The 19,885-nt window shown below is 42.3% G+C and overlaps 3 protein-coding genes and 1 pseudogene across 11 annotated transcripts in view; 3 read left to right on the top strand and 1 right to left on the bottom strand.

Annotated features, from left to right (window-relative positions):
* The window catches only part of SP100 (SP100 nuclear antigen), a 125,582-nt gene extending 119,484 nt beyond the window's left edge, over nucleotides 1–6,098 (top strand). For all 9 annotated transcript variants that reach the window (XM_064372904.1, XM_064372901.1, XM_064372905.1 and 6 more), the window contains one exon: nucleotides 692–6,098. In XM_064372904.1, coding sequence (XP_064228974.1) covers nucleotides 692–802 — 111 coding nt within the window. In that variant the 3' untranslated portion in view covers nucleotides 803–6,098. The remainder of the gene's footprint in view (nucleotides 1–691) is intronic.
* Nucleotides 2,458–6,098, top strand: LOC105704692 (integrin beta-1-binding protein 1-like; annotated as a pseudogene).
* A 20-nt stretch (nucleotides 6,099–6,118) lies between these two features.
* Nucleotides 6,119–6,932, bottom strand: LOC135273633 (large ribosomal subunit protein uL30-like). Its single transcript, XM_064372907.1, has one exon. It carries the CDS (start codon nucleotides 6,930–6,932, stop codon nucleotides 6,186–6,188), a length of 747 nt encoding a protein of 248 aa, XP_064228977.1. The 3' UTR covers nucleotides 6,119–6,185.
* A 6,759-nt stretch (nucleotides 6,933–13,691) lies between these two features.
* Nucleotides 13,692–15,729, top strand: LOC105704773 (polyadenylate-binding protein 4-like). The gene has a single exon (XM_064372795.1). The coding sequence runs from the start codon at nucleotides 13,692–13,694 to the stop codon at nucleotides 15,672–15,674; it is 1,983 nt and encodes a 660-aa protein (XP_064228865.1). The 3' UTR covers nucleotides 15,675–15,729.
* Nucleotides 15,730–19,885: the final 4,156 nt, after the last annotated feature.

Here is a 19,885-nt window from a genome sequence, read left to right as displayed (position 1 = left end):
TTTTATATCAGGCAAATGTTACAATGGCCCTTATCATGTGACAAGCCTATACAAGTACAAATCCTGGAAGTATCCTAAAAGCCCTGTGGTGGATGTGGGGAAAATAACAAACTGGAAGGTGTCATTAAAAACATGACCCTAGAACCTCAGAGTTGACTCACTTCTAGATGGTTTGTTTTCACCTGTAGAGAACAGCAGGATGCAGACCCATTTGTTTCTACTGGAAGTGGAAGTGAACTTTTAAGGCATTTAAAGTGTTTTTCCTTCTGTAGAAGAAGATACCAAATCGAAGGTCTTTATATCTGAATTTCCTGGCACTATTTCAGAAATTAACAAGGATTATGACAAGGGGTGAGAGTGAAGAGAAAGGAAGACATCATTGTCTTAGACATTTCTGTACTATCGTAAGGTTACCAAAAAATGCTGTGCATAAAAATCACAAAATTTTAAAATTTAAATTAATCCATAAGCTTTTGATCAGGAATTGGATTTCAGTGTAGTACTATTTTGGCTTCTCTGTCTTCCAGATAAAGATAAATAATGATCAGGGAACATAAGCAACTCTTAAATGGATTAATTCTCACTTAACATTTGGGATAACCTAAAATGAGGCCCTGGATTATCTGCAACGCTGGGCGTCTCAGCACATTGCACAATTGTTTTTATTTTTGTTTCATCTTTGCTTTTTCAGGAAGATAAATTCATCACACTGGGAATTCAAGTACAGGACACGTTTGAGAAGAATTTCAAAAACATTTTTGCAATTCAGGAAACAAGCAAAAACATTATAATGTTAATTTAGCTCATTCTTGTCTCATTCCTTCAGACCCTCCTGCAGCTAGCTACACAATGTGCTTATGGTCCCACTAAACGGACTACTCCTGTGGAAACTCCACATCACACTTCTTCTCCAAAGTTTTTCATTGCCATTTTAAAACTGTCTCATCAGCTTTTGATAAAATTCAACACCTCTTCATGTTAAAAAGGCTCAATAAGCTAGGTATTGAGGGAACAAATAATAAGAGCATTTACGACAAACCCACAGCCAACATTATATGAATGCGCAAAAGAAGAGTTCCCCTTGAAAACAGGTACAAGATGAGGATTCCCTCTCTCACCGCTCCTAGTCAACATTGTATTGGAAGTCTTAGAGCAGTCAGGGAGCAGAAAGAAATAAAGGCATCCAAATAGGCAAAGAGGAAGTCAAACTTTCCCTGTTTGCAGACAACGTTGATTCTATATCTAGAATGCCACAAAGTCTCAGCCCAAAAGCTCCTTCAGCTGATAAACAACTTCAGAGAAGTTTCAGGATACAAAATCAGTATACAAAAATTACTAGCATTCCTATACACCAACAACAGCCAAGCCAAGAGCCAAATCAGGAATGCAATCCCATTCACAACTGCCACGAAAAGAATAAAATACCTAGGAATGCAGCTAACCTGGAAGGTAAAAGATCTCTACAATAAGAATTACAAAACACTGCTCAAAGAAATTGGAGATGACACAAACAAATGGAAAAACATCCCATGCTTATGGGTAGAAAGAATTAATATCATTAAAATGACCATATTGCCCAAAGCAGTTTACAGAGTCAATGTTATTCCTATCAAACCACCAATGACATTCTTCACAGAACTAGATAAACTATTTTAAAATTCATATGGAATCAAAAAAGAGTCCAAATAGTTAAGGCAATCCTAAGCAAGAAGAACAAATCTGGAGGCATCACATTACCCAACTTCAAACTATATTACAGTGCTTCAGCAACCAAAACAGCATGGTACCAAGAAAAGGCACACAGACCAATGGAACCTAACGAAGAGCACAGAAATAAGACCACACACCTACAATCATCTGATCTTTTGACAAAGTTGACAAAAACAAGCAAAGGGGAAAAGTCTCCCTATCCTATAAATGGTGCTGGGATAACTGGCTAGCCATATGTAGAAGATTGAACCTGGACCCCTTCCTTACACTATATACAAAAATCAACTCGAGATCAGTTAAAGACTTAAATGTAAAGCCCAAAACTATAAAATTCCTGGAAAACAAGCTAGGTACTACCATCCTGGACATAGAAACAGGCAAATATTTTATAACAAAGACAAAAGCAATCACAACAAAAGCAAAAATTAACAAATGGGATCTAATTAAACTTAAGAAATTCTACACAGGAAAAGAAACTATCAGCAGAGTAACAATCTACAAAATGGGATAAAATATTTGCAAACTACGCATCTAAAAAAGGTCTAATATCCAGCATCTACAAGGAACTTAAACAAATTTACAAGAGAAAAACAATCCCATTAAAAAGTGGGCAAAGGACATGAAAAGACACTTTTCAAAAGAACACATACAGGTGGCCAACAAGCATATTTTAAAACCTCAATATCACTGGTCATTAGACAAATACAAATTAAAACTACAACGAGACACCATCTCACACCAGTCAAAATGGCACTTACTAAAGGGTCAGAAAAATAACAGACACTAGTAAGGTTGCAGAGAAAAGGAAACATTTATACACTGTTAGTGAGAGTGTAAATTAGTTCAACCATTGTAGAAAGCAGTGTGGCAATTCCTCAGAGAAATAAAAGCAGAACTGCCATTCAACCCAGCAATCCCATTACTGGGTACATACCCAGAGAAATATAAATTATTCTACCATAAAGACATATGCATGCAAATGTTCACTGCAGCACTATTCACAATAGCAAAGATATGGAGTCAACCTAAGCGCCCATCAGTAACACACTGGATAAAGAAAATGTGGTACATATACACCATGGAATAGTATGCAGCCATAAAAAAGAATGAGATCATGTCTAAGGAACATGGATAGAACTAGAGGCTATTATCCTTAGCAAACTAGTGCAGGAACAGAAAACCAAATACTGCATGTTCTCACTTATAAGTGGGAGCTAATTGATGAGAACTCTTGAACACAATGAAGTGAACAACAGACACTAGGGTCTACTTGAGGGTGGAAGTTGGGAAGAGGGAGAGGAGCAGAAAAAATACCTATTGGTGTTGAAATAATCTGTACAACAAATCCCTGCGACATGAGTTTACCTATATAACAAACCTTCACATGTACCCCCGAACCTAAAATAAAAGTTCTTTAATTGTAAATAAATTGATCATTAATTTAAAATTTTTAATAATAAAATTGTCTTATCAAGTTCTCTTATTGAATAATTTGGAGCAAAAGCTACAATTGAAAACAAAGTCTTCTCATAAAGGATCATATTTTATCCTTCCATTTATTCAGTTTTGTACTTTTTGTTGTAACTGTGAAAGTAATCCTTTCCCATTAAATTTTATTTACTGATTATTACCTATTACAGAAAGCTACTGTTATTTATATATAATTTTGTCACTGATTACCATACTGAATACTAGATAGCATCATTTTCACCTTTTGCCCAGTGGCATCAGGAAGCCTGTGGTGGCTACGTAGCATCTCCAACTTTCAATTCATGGAATCCTAACTGATTTAGGGGATGGAGGCATTCCTCACCTGGGCACCAAAACCTCTGATAATTCTTGTTTCTGTTGGAAAATGATTCTGCCAGGGCACCCTGATGTATTTGTATGTGTAAAGGAGGAAAACATAATTTTTCCAATATCCGTCTAAGTTTCCCCTACCCAGATCCTCTGGGGCCCCTGTAACAAAAGGCAGATTAACAAGAGAAAAACAGAAGTTGGTTAGCACGTATATAGCATGTATATACCGAGAGAAAAATAGAAGTTTATTAGCATATATATACACATACATGCATATATATGTGTATATATATATTTATATATATGTACACACACATGGGAGATGCTCAGAGAAATGAATAACTCTCGAAGAGGTGGTTGAGACTTCAAAGTTAAATACCATCTCCAGCTAAAGACAAAGAACAGAGTGGAAAAGTCAGTCATGGGGATGACCAGGAAGAGCATGGTAAACAAGAGTAAGGTTTGCTGTGCAGATTTGAGCTGTATTCTCCATTGATAAGAGTCCCTTGTGATTTAGAATCATCCTTCTTTTCCTGGTTCAGAGAGGGAGACATCCTTATGAATGGAGATTTCCTTTGTAAATGTAAACTTTCCTAACCAAGAAGTAACTTCTACTCTGTTTTTAGAGCTTCTCCTATATCTCCTATTTCTCAAAATAATCCTTATGTCAAAGAAGCATATTCTAGGGTGGCATATTCTGGCCTCCCATGCATGTCTCCACATAGACCCCAGAGGCAGAACTTAACTGCAGCTGATCTGATCTAAGTCTTGGCAGAATACCTGTGGTCCTTCCAGAACATTTGCACATGGAAGGCATGAGAGGAGCTGCTTGAAGGCCATTCCCCACTCTCCTGCTCATGTTTTGGAAGCTACTATGACACTCATTACTTCCTAAGTTCTGGTGAGGTCTGAGACTTTCTATTTCACCCCCACTAGGTAGTCTGTGATATCATATCCATTGTAGTAGGAAAAGCAAAGTGGAGACACTTGAAATTGCCATCTCCCAAGCAAAATAATGCAATTGCAGGGATTGGCACTCTCAATGACCGAAAAAAATATCAACTGGTCTCCATAATATCCCTATTCAATTCACCTGTGTGTCACTACCTCTGTTAAAAACAGATACTGTCTTCATTGCTTGATGTCCAATGTTGTGCAGATTGTGTGGATTTAGTTTTTTCAGGTGGGTGGGTAAATCTGGTCCCTGTTCACTCTCTTCATCTTTAATCAACAAATTTTTAAGGCACTCAACTTCTCTATTAATAAAGAGGACTTTTTACAGATAAATTGTGAAAAATTTTAAATGTTTAGTGTATAATATGTTGTTTTAAAAGGTAATAGAACAGTAAAATATACAAAATATATGTTATGTTTGTATACATGTATAAAGTATATTTATAAATTTACAAAATATTTTATACATTTATGAAGTACATTTAAATATTTATACTTATAATTTTTATATATGCACACTAAAATGTGTAAAAGGATGTAACCAATGTTTACAAGGAAGATATATATTCTAACATTTGATATTTTCTAATAAAAAATACTAATGATATGAATATTTTTAAAAAATATAAGCACTTTGACTCCAATTGAAGCAAAGCACAGATCACCCCACCACCCCAGGGATGGGCCCATGGCCACCAGAAGTACAATGTTTCTTTGAAAAGAATTCACCATATCAGAAAGGAAGGAGGCTCACTGTGCAGACCACTGTCTATGGAAACTTTGAAGGCAATAAAATAGTATTCTATTCTAAAGGGATCGTCTCTGGATCAAGCTGTGGTTTTTCAGAAAGGCAAAACATGGCACAGTAGTAGCAGTTCCCAAAGTAACAAAATCAGGGGTTTTTCCACGATCCAGCACTATGGCCAGTCTCAGCACAGATTCCACCAAAAGCTCAGCACAAAGCAACAATCATTCAGATTGCAGAATTTTGAATACAATCTGTGGGGGCCACTGAAAAACTGAAATTCTCTGAGGGAAAAAAGTCTTGAAGGGCCACTAGACCTGATAAATTATAAAGATGCTGCCCAGCAAACTAGAAAATTACCCTTTTTTCCCTCTGGAGGAAGAATTTATTTTGGGAGTTCTCAACTATGGTGTAAAGTATCAACATCAGATCAGCACTATGTTTTGCATAGGCATGCTCTATTCTTAATCATCAGATGTTACGTTATGATGATGGTCTGGAGGCAGGAAGAAGTTTAGTGACTCTGAAGACCATGCACTTGTGAGCAATGAAGAATACAGCCTGTGGGTTTATCAGTGCAACAGACTGAAACAAGCACAAGCAATCTGCAAAGTTTTACCCACTGATTTTTGACTCTATATTGACATCAGAGGAATCTTCAATTCTGAAACCTAGTGGAAGTCAACTTAATCTGAAGGTTCAGCTGTTCTCTAAATAGTAGTTTTGTTTTCAATCTGCAATGTTGTACTTTTCTGGAAATATGAAGTAATTCCTTGCTCTAGAATTTCTGAAAAAAAGTACACTGTATAAAATATTGATCATTTGTTTTTATATTAAAATATAATCATATTAACCAGTGGAAAAAATAAAAATTATAAATTGCTTTTTCTTTTCTTTTTTTTTTTTTTCAATTGAGAGCAGGTACAGGTACTGTTTATTAACTGACCAGCTTAGAAAAATAATCATGGGAGACACCTTAGTTCATTCTTCTAATAAGCCTGTTGATCTGATCCTCCCTGTTGTCTGCATCTCCACCTTCTACAAAATGGGTGGTCTTTTTCTTCATTCCGCCCCTTGGAGAAGATAATTTAAAGGGCCACAGGAAGTTATTTGCTTCTTTGAAGCGTTTTCCAACAGTATAGATCTCATGAATCAGATCCTCCATGCAGATGATGCCATATTTTCCAAGAGATCGAGCAATCAGAGCGTTATCTGTCAAAGCAATTCGCTTCTTTTTGATTTTGCCATAACCACGTTTGTAGATTAGTTCATTTACTGACTTCAGATTTGGGTACCCCCATGCAATATACGGCTCTACAATCCTCAGCATGTTAATTGAAGCCTTGTGGAGCTTCACAAAGGTTCCATTGAAGATTTGACGAAGGCAAAGAAGCTGCAACACCTTTCGGACCTTTGGGCTCACACCATTGATACCTCTGATCCTGATGACAAACGCCAGTTTGGGTTCTGCAGGTACATAGAAGTTGCCAGCTTTCCTTGCCATCCTCACCATTCGAATTTCAGTTCTGTACATCTGCCTATATTCCTTGTGATAATGCTTCGCTTTTTCATAGATAAGCTTCCTCCTTGCCTTTTGAAGTATCTTTTGGGCAAACTTCTTTCTCAAGTGCTTGATCTTCAGCTCTGTGAAATTCTTTCTCTTTTTCTTAAGGGTTTCCGGCACAGCGGGAACCTTCTTCTTCTTCTCTTCTACACCCTCCATGGTTCCAGCCGGAAAGAAGAGCTAAATTTCTTTTTCAAAAGCCTATCAACAAGGCCAGTCATGGTGGCTCATGCCTGTAATCGCAGCACTTTGGGAGGCCAAAGGTGGGCAGATCACTGGAGGTCAGGAGTTCGAGAACAGTCTGACTAACATGGCAAAACCCCATCTCTACTAAAAATACAAAAATTAGCTGAGCATTGGTGGCATGCACCTGTAATCCCAGCTACTTGGGAGGCTGAGGCACAAAAATTACTTGCACCTGGGAGGCAGAGGTTGCAGTGAGCCAAGATTGCGCCACTGCACTCCAGCCTAGGTGACAGAGCAAGACTCAATCTAAAAAAACAAAAACACTGTCAACTGAAAAATCACACAATATATAAATTTAGAAAGGAGATTTTACTTCTTATAAAGGGTTACAGCTAGCAAGGTGGCCATCCTGACAGACTGGGAAGCATAGCCTCCAGCAGAGCCTGAAGGGCAGACACGTTAAGGGAGGGGAAATGGAACAGCAATTAATGCTGAATGAGTTGGCCAAGTATACATATTAAACAGTGTCAGATACAAGAAGTTCCTCTTCAAAGGGTTTAGTTAGTTCCCTTGTTCTTTGCTCCCTGCTTTCAAGGCCAGACTTCCTTATCCTTTGTGCCTCCCTGCCCTGGTTTCAGTAAACAACTTTCCCTCTGGTCCTAATCTACAAGCCACAACTGCTACTCCTCTGTAAATTACCCCTCCTGCCACAATGGCTCTTCCCACCAAAACTGCCCTTCCCTCCTCATTATGCACACCCCTGCGCTGTTCAAGTCAACCAATTGGATTCAACTTAAATTGTGCAGTCCAACTCCAGCCAGTGAAGGCAGGACACAGTAACAGGGACAAACTGCATTAGAAATAAAAACCTCTTCCCTTCTTTGTTTGGTGTGCTCTAGTGGCAACCAGCCCTGAGAGCAACACCCTTCTGCAGAAGTAAATTTGCCTTGCTGAGAAATCCTTTGCTTGAATACTCATTTACTTTTTAACTCCAAGCTTTTATTCTCAACAAACAGGTTACAGGAGGCTCTATGAATATTCCTGAGGGAAGATCACACACGTGCATGCAGGCTGAATAAATACATATGTTACATACGACCCATGTTCACTTTTGGGTAGAGACAACATTAAAAGGCAGTAAAATTGGGCTCCATATGTCAAAAGGTTAAACAGAACATAAAAGTGCTATCTGCACAGCCTCTATAAACCAGCCAGAACCAGTCTGTCGACAGTGCTCATTTATCAGGAAGGAATGATTTGTGAGCTGGTCAACTGTTATGTTGAAATCTCGAAAAGGGCAGGGAGTCTGGCCACAGAGTCAGGCCATTGGTTGAAACCAGCAGAGAAGTCTTCCATTCTTTGTTTTCCAGGGCTAGCTTCTGTTTATCTCTTAGGGAATAAAAAGGTCTGGTGAAAAGCAGGGATAACAACAGTTCTCTTGCCCTACCTCTTCAGGTTTGTGAGGGAAAAAAAAAAAAAAATCTTGGGACCCCAAACTCATTAAGCCAAAGGGAAAAGTTAAGCTGGGAACTGGGTCATGCAAACCTGCCTCCTCTTTTTGTTCCTAAATAAAATGACTACAAGATGAAAAGCTACACGCCTCCCCCTTATTTTGCCCACAAATAAATTCCTAGTGAGCTCCAACAACTCTACTCTAAGGTGTTTCTGTTAAAATTTCACCATGGCAGGCCAGGCGTGGTGGTTTATGCCTTAATCCCAGCACTTTGGGAGTCTGAGGCAGGCAGATCACTTGAAGTTAGGAGTTCGAGACCAGCTTGGCCAACATGGTGAAACCGTGTCTCTACTAAAAATACAAAAATTAGTTAGGCATGGTGGCAGACGCCTATTATCCCAGCTACTCAGAAGGCTGAGGCAAGAGAATTGCTTGAACCCAGGAGGCAGAGGTTGTGTTGAGCCTAGATCATGCCACTGCACTCCAGCCTGGGTGACAGAGCAAGACTCTGTCTCAAAAGAAAAAAAAAATGTTTACCATGTCAATGTAAACTGATAGCTTATCTTTACAGATGCAGTCACCCCCCTTGCCCCCCAGACACAAAGGCATTTCTGATTTTTCCCTGACAAATTTTGTCTATGTTATCTTATGCAAAAATACAGATTTCCTGCATTTTTCCTCTGCCCCATTTGTCTATGTCATCTTATGCAAAAAATGCAGATTCACTGAGCCAGAAAAAGGCACAAATGACTATTTTTTTTCTTACCCTCTCTTACACGAAAACTGTACTTCTCAATATCCCATCCTTTCCCCTTTAAATTTGAAGCCCTCAAAATCATCTTTGGACGCTTGTCCCTATGTGTTTATTATACCTCTGCCTTTGTTTCACCATGAAGCCTTTGGAACCCACATGTCAAAGAAAGCAGGACTCCCATCAGCCAGAATCCCTAAATGGCTGTGTGACTCAAAGACCCCCAACGATCAGTAACCACCTTATCCTGACAATGTGAGCAAGAAATAATCCCCTTCTTGTGTTTGAGCCAATAAACATTTTGGAACCTATTTCTGACAGTAGTTATCCTACTTGACACACAAAAAAAAATTGTATTGGAAGAGGATGCCACACAAAAACCTGAAATACAAGGCATTGGCTTCATGATTCAGTAACAGGCAGTGAAGGTAAAGAAAATGTAGAAAATAGAATCCAAAGCTAAAGTGAATCCACATCAGAGGAAACATATCAGAGGCTGGAAAGACTATGCAGCAGCAAATCAAGAAGAGAAGGGGAAAACATGGTGAAAATTGCAAGCTGCTCACCAAAACCCAGCTCCCCCTCTTTTCCCAGGACACATAGCTGAACTATCTTTATAAGGCTTCTTTGCAGTGAGGTAGGACTATTTGCATCAGTTCTAGCCAAAGAAGTATGCACAAAGGTGATGTGCTTCCTGTATTTCTTTCACAAATTCACTGCCAATCCCCAGGTGACCTTGGGAGCCATGGGATGAGAATGCCAAAGGCTCTATCAGCTGAGGTCCCCACCTAGGTCCCCACCTGACTGTGTGAAAAAGCCACCCAATATTCTACCTACCTCCAACCATTTTTTTTTTTTTTGAGGAAAGGGTCTGGCTCTGTCACCCAGACTGGAGTACAGTGGTGTGATCACAGCTCACTGCAACCTCCACCTCCCAGGCTCAAGTGATCCTCTCAGCTCAGCCTTCCAAGTAGCTAGGACTACAGGTGCACACTACCATGCCCTGCTAATTTTTGTATTATTTAGAGAGATGGGGTTTCACCATGCTGCCCAGGATGGTCTTGAATTCCTGAATTCAAGCAACCTACCCACCTTGGCCTCCCAAAGTGCTGGGATTACAGGCAAGAGCCATCACTCCTGGTCTATAATCTTCTTAGACTTTTTATATAAGTGAGGCACAAAGTTCGCATTTGAGCCATGGTGGAAAGGAGATTGTTTGTTAAAGCAGATAGCTTATTCTAACTACTTAAAATATGCTATATATTAGATAGAGAATTTAAGTAGGAAGTTAAAATATGGACCACTTATAGTTGAAACACTTCTCAGTTGGGAAAAATAAAGAAAATAATTAGAATGAGCCTTTTGCAAACCATTAGTAACATCATGGGTTTATAGTTGCTTACATTTTTTTCAAATATGTTCTCCCATAGAAGATATGTTTCAAATATTCATAGAATCTAGAAATAATAAAGGAAATAAAAAGTCAAAAACAGGCTGGATACATTGGCTCACACCTGTAATCCCACCACTCTGGGAGGCTGAGGCAGGCAGATCACGAGGTCAGGAGTTCTAGGCCAGCCTGGCCAACATAGTGAAACCCCATCTCTACTAAAAATACAAAAATTAGCCAGATGTGGTGGCAAGCACCTGTAATCCCAGCTACTTGGGAGGCTGAGACAGGAGAATCCCTTGAACCCAGGAGGAAGAGTTTGCAAGGAGCCAAGATCACACCGCTGCACCCAGCCTGGGTGACAAGAGTGAAACTCCGTCAAAAAAATAAGATAATAATAAATAAATAATAAATAAAGTTATAAATCCTTTAACAATTAACACTGCAAACATGTTTGATTACTATTTCCCTCTTGACTTTCTAAAGAAACAGACATCTGCCGAATTGAGATTCAGGCATCTAGGTTCCTGATGCTAGCTCTGCCCTCAATTCTCCATGTGACTTTGTAAAAGATCTTTAAACATTTATGTGCTTATGTTTCTGCATCTATAAAACACAGATAATGACAGTCATCCTGCCTACCCCTTATGAATGTTGTAAAGATATAAAAACATGTTATTTCCAAAATTGTTTTCAAAAAAGTTTGTGGATAAGCCAAGGGTACACTGAACAACCCCTATCAGAAAGACTATTATCTGGGTCTTTTGGGTCTTTTCAAATTTTTGATGACAGTATTACATATCGAGCATTCAAAAATTACTTTTTTGTGATCTTTAGATGATGAGGGTTGTTTGGGGTGGATCAATATGTGAATGAAGGACCTCAATATGAATAGGTATGTGTTTTTTTCTGACACCAAATGTGTGGCATCTTTTCCAACAACAAACGTATTATTCCAATACCAATCAGTTCTTTAACTTCCCTGAAACCAACTGAATATCCAACCATTCAATTTAATTATTTATTTTAGCAATTACAAATGTTCGAGGTCTATTTAATACAGTATAGCCTACCAAAATCTCTGAAAGTTGGGGTCAGTGCCAACTCTGACACTACCCAGAGTTGGCATTAACCCCCCAGACTAAGATGTCTTCCCACAAGCCTGCCCTACTGCAGATAACAGCTATGAATGGGGTGACCAGGCCACCCACATTTCTGTGGAGAAGACTACAACTTTGGGGGTTCACACGACTTCCCTCAGGTTGGATAAATTCATTGGAATGACTCACAGAACTCAGAAAGTATTCTACTTATGATTAGAGTTTTATTATAAAGATCACAACTGAGTGATGACCAGCTTTGTCGAGTGAGCGTGTGGAAGCATTCCGGTGGTTGGACGTGGATGGCAATTTGCAGCATCCTCATGTCGCTAACAGGTCAAAATGAAAATCTTCATGAAGACCTTGACTGGCAAGACCATCACCCTGGAGGTGGAGCCCAGTGACACCACGGAAAATGTGAAAGCCAAGATCCAGGATAAAGAAGGCATCCCCACTGACCAGCAGAGGCTCATCTTTGCAGGCAAACAACTGGAAGAGAGCCACACTCTTTCTGACTAAAACATCCAAAAAGAGTTGACCCTGCACCCGGTCCTCCATCTGAGGGGTGGCTATTAATTCTTTTTTTTTTTTTTTTTTAGACCAAGTCTCGCTCTGTCGCCCAGGCTAGAGTGCAGTGGCATGATCTTGGCTCACTGCAACCTCTACCTCGTACCTCAGCCCCCTGATTAGCTGGAATTAAAGGCATGCACCACCACCCCCCACTAATTTTTGTATTTTTTTAGTAGAGACCGGGTTTCATCATGTTGGCCAGGCTGGTCTCGAACTCCTGACTTCCAGTGATCCATGTTAATTCTTCAGTCTTGCATTCGCAATGCCCAGTGATGGCATTACTCTACACTATAGCCATTTGCTCCAACTTAAGTTTGGAAATTACCAGTTTCAGTAAACAGTTGAACCTGTTAATAAAGGTTTTGTTGCACAGGAAAAAAAAAAAAAAAACTCAGGAAGAACTCAGAAAGAATATAGGGCAAAGTGGAGAAGGAGGGAAAGAGTTTTCATGCCCTCTACAGATGAGACTCCTCCCCACCTCTCAATACATAAATGCAGTCACCAGTTCAGAAGCTCCCTGAACCCTGCTGTTCAGAGGTTTTTATCAAGGTTTCATTACATAGGCATGATTGATTAAATCACTGGCCATTAGCAATTGACCTCAGTCTTCCAACCTTCACTTCTCCCCAAATGTCGAGGTTTAGGGAGAATCTCCCAATCAAGCGGTTGCTACTTTTAAAACTCCCATCACGCTGGAATTTCCAAGAGTTTTAGGGACTTTGTGCCAAGAACTGGGGACAAAGATCAAACATGTATTTTTTAAAGTATACCACGGTAAGCTCTCTCCGCCCCGGGTCGCTGCCGCCTCCGTCGCTTTCGGGCTCCGCAGCCTGAGGGAAAAAAAGAGAGAAAGATTTAAAAAATCCGAAAACGCTTCAAAATCCTTAAAAAAAAAGAGGGGGAAAGAAAAAGCGAGTCCTCCTCGGAGAACCCGCGGGGAAGTCACTTTCGCACGCTTCCGGCCTGCCCCGCGCCGTCCCCGCGCACCACGTGTCCGCGCTGCCCTTCGCCGCCCGCCCGGGGCTCGCGGAGTCGGCGCCCACAAAGATTGGGTTACCCTCTGCCCCGGCGGTTGTAATCTTAAACCGCCGGAGCCCGAGGCCTGTATTTATAGAGACACGCGTGTCCCCGAGGCCGCCGTGGGCAGCGTCCGGTCGCCTCTTAAAGGATCTTTACCCTTCGGAAGGGGATTCCCCATTTCATTTTTTTTCCAACTTTGATTTTTTGAAATTTGGAGCTTCGCACCAGGACCGCGGAGAAGCGCAAAGTCGCGGGGAGGGCCTTTTGTCTGCGGTGCCGCGGCCGTGGGAGCCGGCCCCCACCTCCCGTTTCCGTCCAGTCTCCGAGCCCGCCGACTCCAGCTCATCCTCGCCGGTGCCACCTGTGAGCCGCGGCGCGGGCCCCGGCTCCGAGGGCGCCCCTTTAAGAAGTCCTCCTGGCGGGGCTCGGGGTGGTGGGGGCCGGGGAGATGAACGCTGCGGCCAGCAGCTACCCCATGGCCTCCCTGTACGTGGGCGACCTGCACTCGGACGTCACCGAGGCCACGCTGTACGAAAAGTTCAGCCCCGCGGGGCCTGTGCTGTCCGTCCGGGTCTGCCGCGACATGATCACCCGCCGCTCCTTGGGCTATGCCTACGTCAACTTCCAGCAGCCGGCCGATGCTGAGCGGGCTTTGGACACCATGAACTTTGATGTGATTAAGGGAAAGCCAATCCGCATCATGTGGTCTCAGAGGGATCCCTCTTTGAGAAAATCTGGTGTGGGAAACGTCTTCATCAAGAACCTGGACAAATCTATAGATAACAAGGCACTTTATGATACTTTTTCTGCTTTTGGAAACATTCTATCCTGCAAGGTGGTGTGTGATGAGAACGGCTCGAAGGGTTATGCCTTTGTCCACTTCAAGACCCAAGAGGCTGCCGACAAGGCCATCGAGAAGATGAATGGCTTGCTCCTCAATGACCGCAAAGTGTTTGTGGGCAGATTCAAGTCTCGCAAAGAGCGGGAAGCCGAGCTTGGAGCCAAAGCCAAGGAATTCACCAATGTTTATATCAAAAACTTCGGGGAAGAGGTGGATGATGAGAGTCTGAAAGAGCTATTCAGTCAGTTTGGTAAGACCCTGAGTGTCAAGGTGATGAGAGATCCCAATGGGAAATCCAAAGGCTTTGGCTTTGTGAGTTATGAAAAACGCGAAGATGCCAATAAGGCTGTGGAAGAGATGAATGGAAAAGAAATAAGTGGGAAAATCATATTTGTAGGCCGTGCACAAAAGAAAGTAGAACGGCAGGCAGAGTTAAAACGGAAATTTGAGCAGTTGAAACAGGAGAGAATTAGTCGATATCAGGGGGTGAATCTCTACATTAAGAACTTGGATGATACTATTGATGATGAGAAATTAAGGAAAGAGTTTTCTCCTTTTGGATCAATTACCAGTGCTAAGGTAATGTTGGAAGATAGAAGAAGCAAAGGGTTTGGCTTCGTCTGCTTCTCATCTCCTGAAGAGGCAACCAAAGCAGTCACTGAGATGAATGGACGCATTGTGGGTTCCAAGCCACTGTATGTTGCCCTGGCCCAGAGGAAGGAAGAGAGAAAGGCTCACCTGACCAACCAGTATATGCAACGAGTGGCTGGAATGAGAGCACTTCCTGCCAATGCCATCTTAAATCAGTTCCAGCCTGCAGTGGGTGGCTACTTCGTGCCAGCAGTCCCACAGGCTCAGGGAAGGCCTCCATATTATACACCTAACCAGTTAGCACAGATGAGGCCTAATCCACGCTGGCAGCAAGGTGGGAGACCTCAAGGCTTCCAAGGAATGCCAAGTGCTATACGCCAGTCTGGGCCTCGTCCAACTCTTCGCCATCTGGCTCCAAGTGGTAATGCTCCGGCCTCTCGTGGCCTCCCTACTACCACTCAGAGAGTCGGGTCTGAGTGCCCGGACCGCTTAGCTATGGACTTTGGTGGGGCTGGTGCCGCCCAGCAAGGGCTGACTGACAGCTGCCAGTCTGGAGGTGTTCCCACAGCTGTGCAGAACTTAGCGCCACGTGCTGCTGTTGCTGCTGCTCCTCCCCGGGCTGTTGCCCCCTACAAATATGCCTCCAGTGTCCGCAGCCCTCATCCTGCCATACAGCCTCTGCAGGCACCACAACCTGCGGTCCATGTGCAGGGGCAGGAGCCACTGACTGCCTCCATGCTGGCCGCAGCACCCCCCCAGGAACAGAAGCAGATGCTGGGAGAACGCTTATTCCCACTCATCCAAACAATGCATTCAAACCTGGCTGGAAAAATCACGGGAATGCTACTGAAGATCGACAACTCTGAGCTACTGCACATGTTAGAGTCCCCTGAGTCTCTCCGCTCCAAGGTGGATGAAGCTGTAGCAGTTCTACAGGCTCATCATGCCAAGAAAGAAGCTGCCCAGAAGGTGGGCGCTGTTGCTGCTGGTACCTCTTAGACAAGGAAAAACCAATTCAAAAGCCAAATAACCCCTCATGGAATTCAGCTCAAGGTTTGAAGACTTCCTAGCTTGTCCTATACCTCAACACCAAGAACTACAAATTGCAAATTTAATAGGTCATTTTGTATCAAAAGGTCAATTACAAAGCACCTAGAATTTTTCAATTACACGAATGTATTCTCTGGGTTCTGCTGTGGCCCAGACAGTGTTAACTTTTTTTTTTCTATTGTGGGTTTTGATTTTTCCCCCCAGAAATTGGTTTTATTTGATGTACCTAAGTCTTAGGTTTCTCAATAAAGAAAAAAAATCTCCATAAAAATAAAAAAATAAAAAAAATAAAGTATACCATGGTAAGCCTGATCACCTGTGTATCAGTCTGTTCTAGCATTGCTATAAAGGGACTACCTGAGATTGGGTAATTTATGAAGGCTGTAAAGGAAGCACAGCCAGGAGGCCCCAGGAAACTTACAATCATGGAGGATGGCAAAGGGGAAGCAAGCACATCTTACCATAGCAAAGCAGGAGAGAAAGAGTGAAGGAGGAAGTGCTTTAAAAAACCAGATCTCATGAGAATTCACTACCTTGAGAACAGCAAGGGGTAATTCCTCCCCCATGAGCCAATCACCTTCCTCCCGTGATTTCCTCCAACGCTGGGGATTACAATTCATAAGATTTGGGCAGGGACACAAATCCAAAGCGTGTTATTCCTCCCCTGGCCCCTCCCGAATTTCATGTCCTTCTCACATTGCAAAATACAACAATCCCTTCTCAACAGTTAACAGTCCCCCAGTCTTAACTCATTTCAACATTAACACAGAAGTCCATAGTCCAAAGTCTCATGAGACAAAGTAAATTCTTTAGGTCTATGACTCTATAAAATCAAAAACAAGTTACTTTCAAGATACAATGGGGGTACAGACATTGGGTAAATGCTCCCATTCCAAATAGGAGAAATTGGCAAAAACAAAAGGACTACAGGCCCCATGCAAGTCTGAAGGCCAGTGGGGCAGTCATTCAATCTCAAAGAGATTTGGGTGGGGACACGAATTCAAATGAGATCAATGAGAAAGGGAAAAACAACAGAAATATCCTGGCTTCTTTCTAACCTAATGCCAATACTAGAGCATACATATGCAATGAAAGTTGCCTCCCCCATTTCCCAAAGTGCCAAGTGAGGTGAAAGCAGAGAAAGGGCACCAGAGAATAACTGGATCATGGCTGTGGAGTGAACTCCAGTTGAAATGCATTAGGAGGTCCTGTGGGGGGGAAGATTCAAGATGGCCGGTTAGGAGCAGCTCAGGATTGCAGCTCCCAGTGAAAGCGCAGAGGGTGAGTGGACACCACATCCCAGATGGGATTTTTATTGCCCACAGACCAGGAGATTCCCAGGCAGAGGAGCCCCATGGGTCACCAGCGCGGCTGTTTGGTGGTTCCCAGTGCAGAGTAAACGGGACTGTGTCCCCACTTAGCCAGCAAAGGGAGCTGAAACAGGGAGCCAGGCCAGGAGATTCCCAAGCAAAAAAGTGCCACAAATCTCAGAGCCACGGTTTCAGCCAGTGCAGCGTATTGCCGCACGGGAAATCACACAGATCCCGGCGACTTGTCAACAGGCGACCAGGACACCTGGGAGAGAGCCGAAAATTCAACTAAAAAACAAAAGGCTCTGAGGCAGGGAGCCAGGTGATCAGGGCCGGCTGGTCCCACCTCCACAAAAACAAAAACAAAAACAAAAAAACAGCAATTAGAAATGCTCTGGGTTGAAAGTTTCACAGCAAGCACAGCTGAACCCGGGATGGTCCAGCTCTGTGGGGCAGGGGCATCTGCCATTACCGAGGCACTCCACCACTATGGAGGCAGTCCACCATTGCTGAGGCAGCCTGCCATTGCCAAGGCAACCCACCATTACAGAGAGAGTCCGTCATTACAGAGGTGGGCCATCATTGCCAAGGCAGTTCTAACTACACCCATATAAACAGGACTGCAGGGAAGTTAACATGGCAGCTGGGCGGAGCCCACAGCAGCTCAGCGAAGCCTCTGCAGGCAAAGAGTGACTAGGCTGCCTCCTTGTGGGCAGGGCAGCCCTGAAGAAGAAAAAAAAAGGCAGCAGCACAGCGGAAACTCATAAAGCCCTAACTCCCTGGGACAGAACACCTGAGGAAAAAAAGAGGTTTATGAGTTCTGCTGCAGCAGACTTAAACTTACCTGCCCAGCAGCTCTGAATGAAAAACGGAGCTCACAGCTCAGCACTTGAGCTACTATAAAGGACAGACTGTTTCCTCAAGCAGATCCCTGACTCCCATATATCCAAAGAGTCACCTCATAAAGGTGAGCTCAGACTGACATTTGGCAGATATCCTTCTGGGACAAAGCAGAAGAAGAAACTGGTAGCAACCTTTACTGTTCAGCAGCTGCTGCAAGTGATCCCCAGGCAAGCAGGGCCTGGAGTGGACCCCAGCAGTCCTACAGCAGAGAGGCCAGACAGTTAAAAGGAAAACTAAGAAACATAAATAACTTCATCAACAACAAACAGGACGCCCACTCAGAGACCCAATCAGAAAGTCAACAATTACAAAGCTGACAGGTGGATAAATCCACAAAGATGGGAAGAAACCAGCGCAAAAAGGATGAAAACACCCGAAACCAGAACACCTCTCCTCCTACAAGGGATCACAACTCTTCACCAGCAAGGGAACAAGACTGGATGGAGAATGAGTGTGATGAAATGACAGAATCAGCTTTCAGAAAGTGGGTAATAAGAAACTTCCGTGAGTTAAAAGAACATGTTCTAACCCAATGCAAAGAAACTAAGAACCTTGAAAAAAGATTTGACGAAATGCTAACGAGAATGGACAACTTAGAGAGGAATATAAGTGAATTGATGGAGCTGAAAAACACAACACGAGAACTTCACGAAGCATGCACAAGTTTCAATAGCCAAATTGACCAAGCAGAAGAAAGGATATCAGAGGTCAAAGATCAACTCAATGAAATAAAATGAGAAGGCAAGATTAGAGAAAACAGGGTAAAAAGGAATGAACAAAGTCAACAAGAAATATGGGACTATGTGAAAAGACCTAATCTACGTTTGATAGGTGTACCTGAATGTGACGAAGAGAATGCATCCAAGCTGGAAAATACTCTTCAGGATATTATCCAGGAAAACTTCCACAACCTAGCAAGGCAGGCCAATATTCAAGTCCAGGAAATACAAAGAACACCACAAAGATATTCCTCAAGAAGAGCAACCCCAAGGCACAAAACCGTCAGATTCACCAGGGTTGAAATGAAGGAGAAAATGCTAAGGGCAGCCAGAGAGAAAGGTCGGGTTACCCACAAAGGGAAGCCCATCAGACTCACAGCAGATCTCTCAGCAGAAACCCTACAAGCCAGAAGAGAGTGGGGGCCAATATTCAACATCCTTAAAGAAAAGAACTTTCAACCCGAAATTTCATATCCAGCCAAACTAAGCTTCATAAGTGAAGGAAAAATAAAATCCTTTGTGAACAAGCAAGTACTCAGAGATTTCATCACCACCAGACCTGCTTTACAAGAGCTCCTGAAAGAGGCACTACACATAGAAAAGAACAACCAGTACCAATCACTCCAAAAATATACCAAATGGTAAAGAGCATCAACACAATGAAGAATCTGCATCAGCTAATGGGCAAAATAGCTGGCTAGCATCAAAATGACAGTATCAAATTCACACATAACAATATTAACCCTAAACGTAAATGGACTAAATGCCCCAATCAAAAGACACAGACTGGCAAATTGGATAAAAAGCCAAAACCCATCAGTGTGCTGTATCTAGGAAACCCATTTCACATGCAAGTATACACAAAGACTCAAAATAAAGGGATGGAGGAAGATTTACCAAGCAAATGGAGAGCAAAAAAAAGCAGGAGTTGCAATTCTCATCTCTGATAAAATAGACTTTAAAGCAACAAAGATCAAAAGAGACAAAGAAGGACATTACATAATGGTAAAAGGATCAATGCAACAAGAAGAGCTAATGATCCTAAATATATATGCACCTAATACAGGAGCACCCAGATACATAAGGCAAGTTCTTAATGACTTACAAAGAGACTTAGACTCCCACACAATAATAGTGGGAGACTTTAACACACCATTGTCAATATTAGATAGATCAATGAGACAGAAAATTAATAAGGATATCAAGGACTTGAACTCAGACCTGGACC

The sequence above is a fragment of the Aotus nancymaae genome, unplaced genomic scaffold, assembly GCF_030222135.1.
Source record: "Aotus nancymaae isolate 86718 unplaced genomic scaffold, 86718_ANA_hifiasm-v0.15.2.pri h1tg000008l, whole genome shotgun sequence".
NCBI lineage: Eukaryota > Metazoa > Chordata > Mammalia > Primates > Aotidae > Aotus > Aotus nancymaae.
This window is presented reverse-complemented; position numbering and strand designations above follow the sequence as displayed.

Excerpts from the sequence above, each read along its gene's own strand:
- LOC135273633 (XM_064372907.1), bottom strand. The coding sequence starts at position 6,932 with ATGGAGGGTGTAGAAGAGAAGAAGAAGAAGGTTCCCGCTGTGCCGGAA.
- LOC105704773 (XM_064372795.1), top strand. The coding sequence starts at position 13,692 with ATGAACGCTGCGGCCAGCAGCTACCCCATGGCCTCCCTGTACGTGGGC.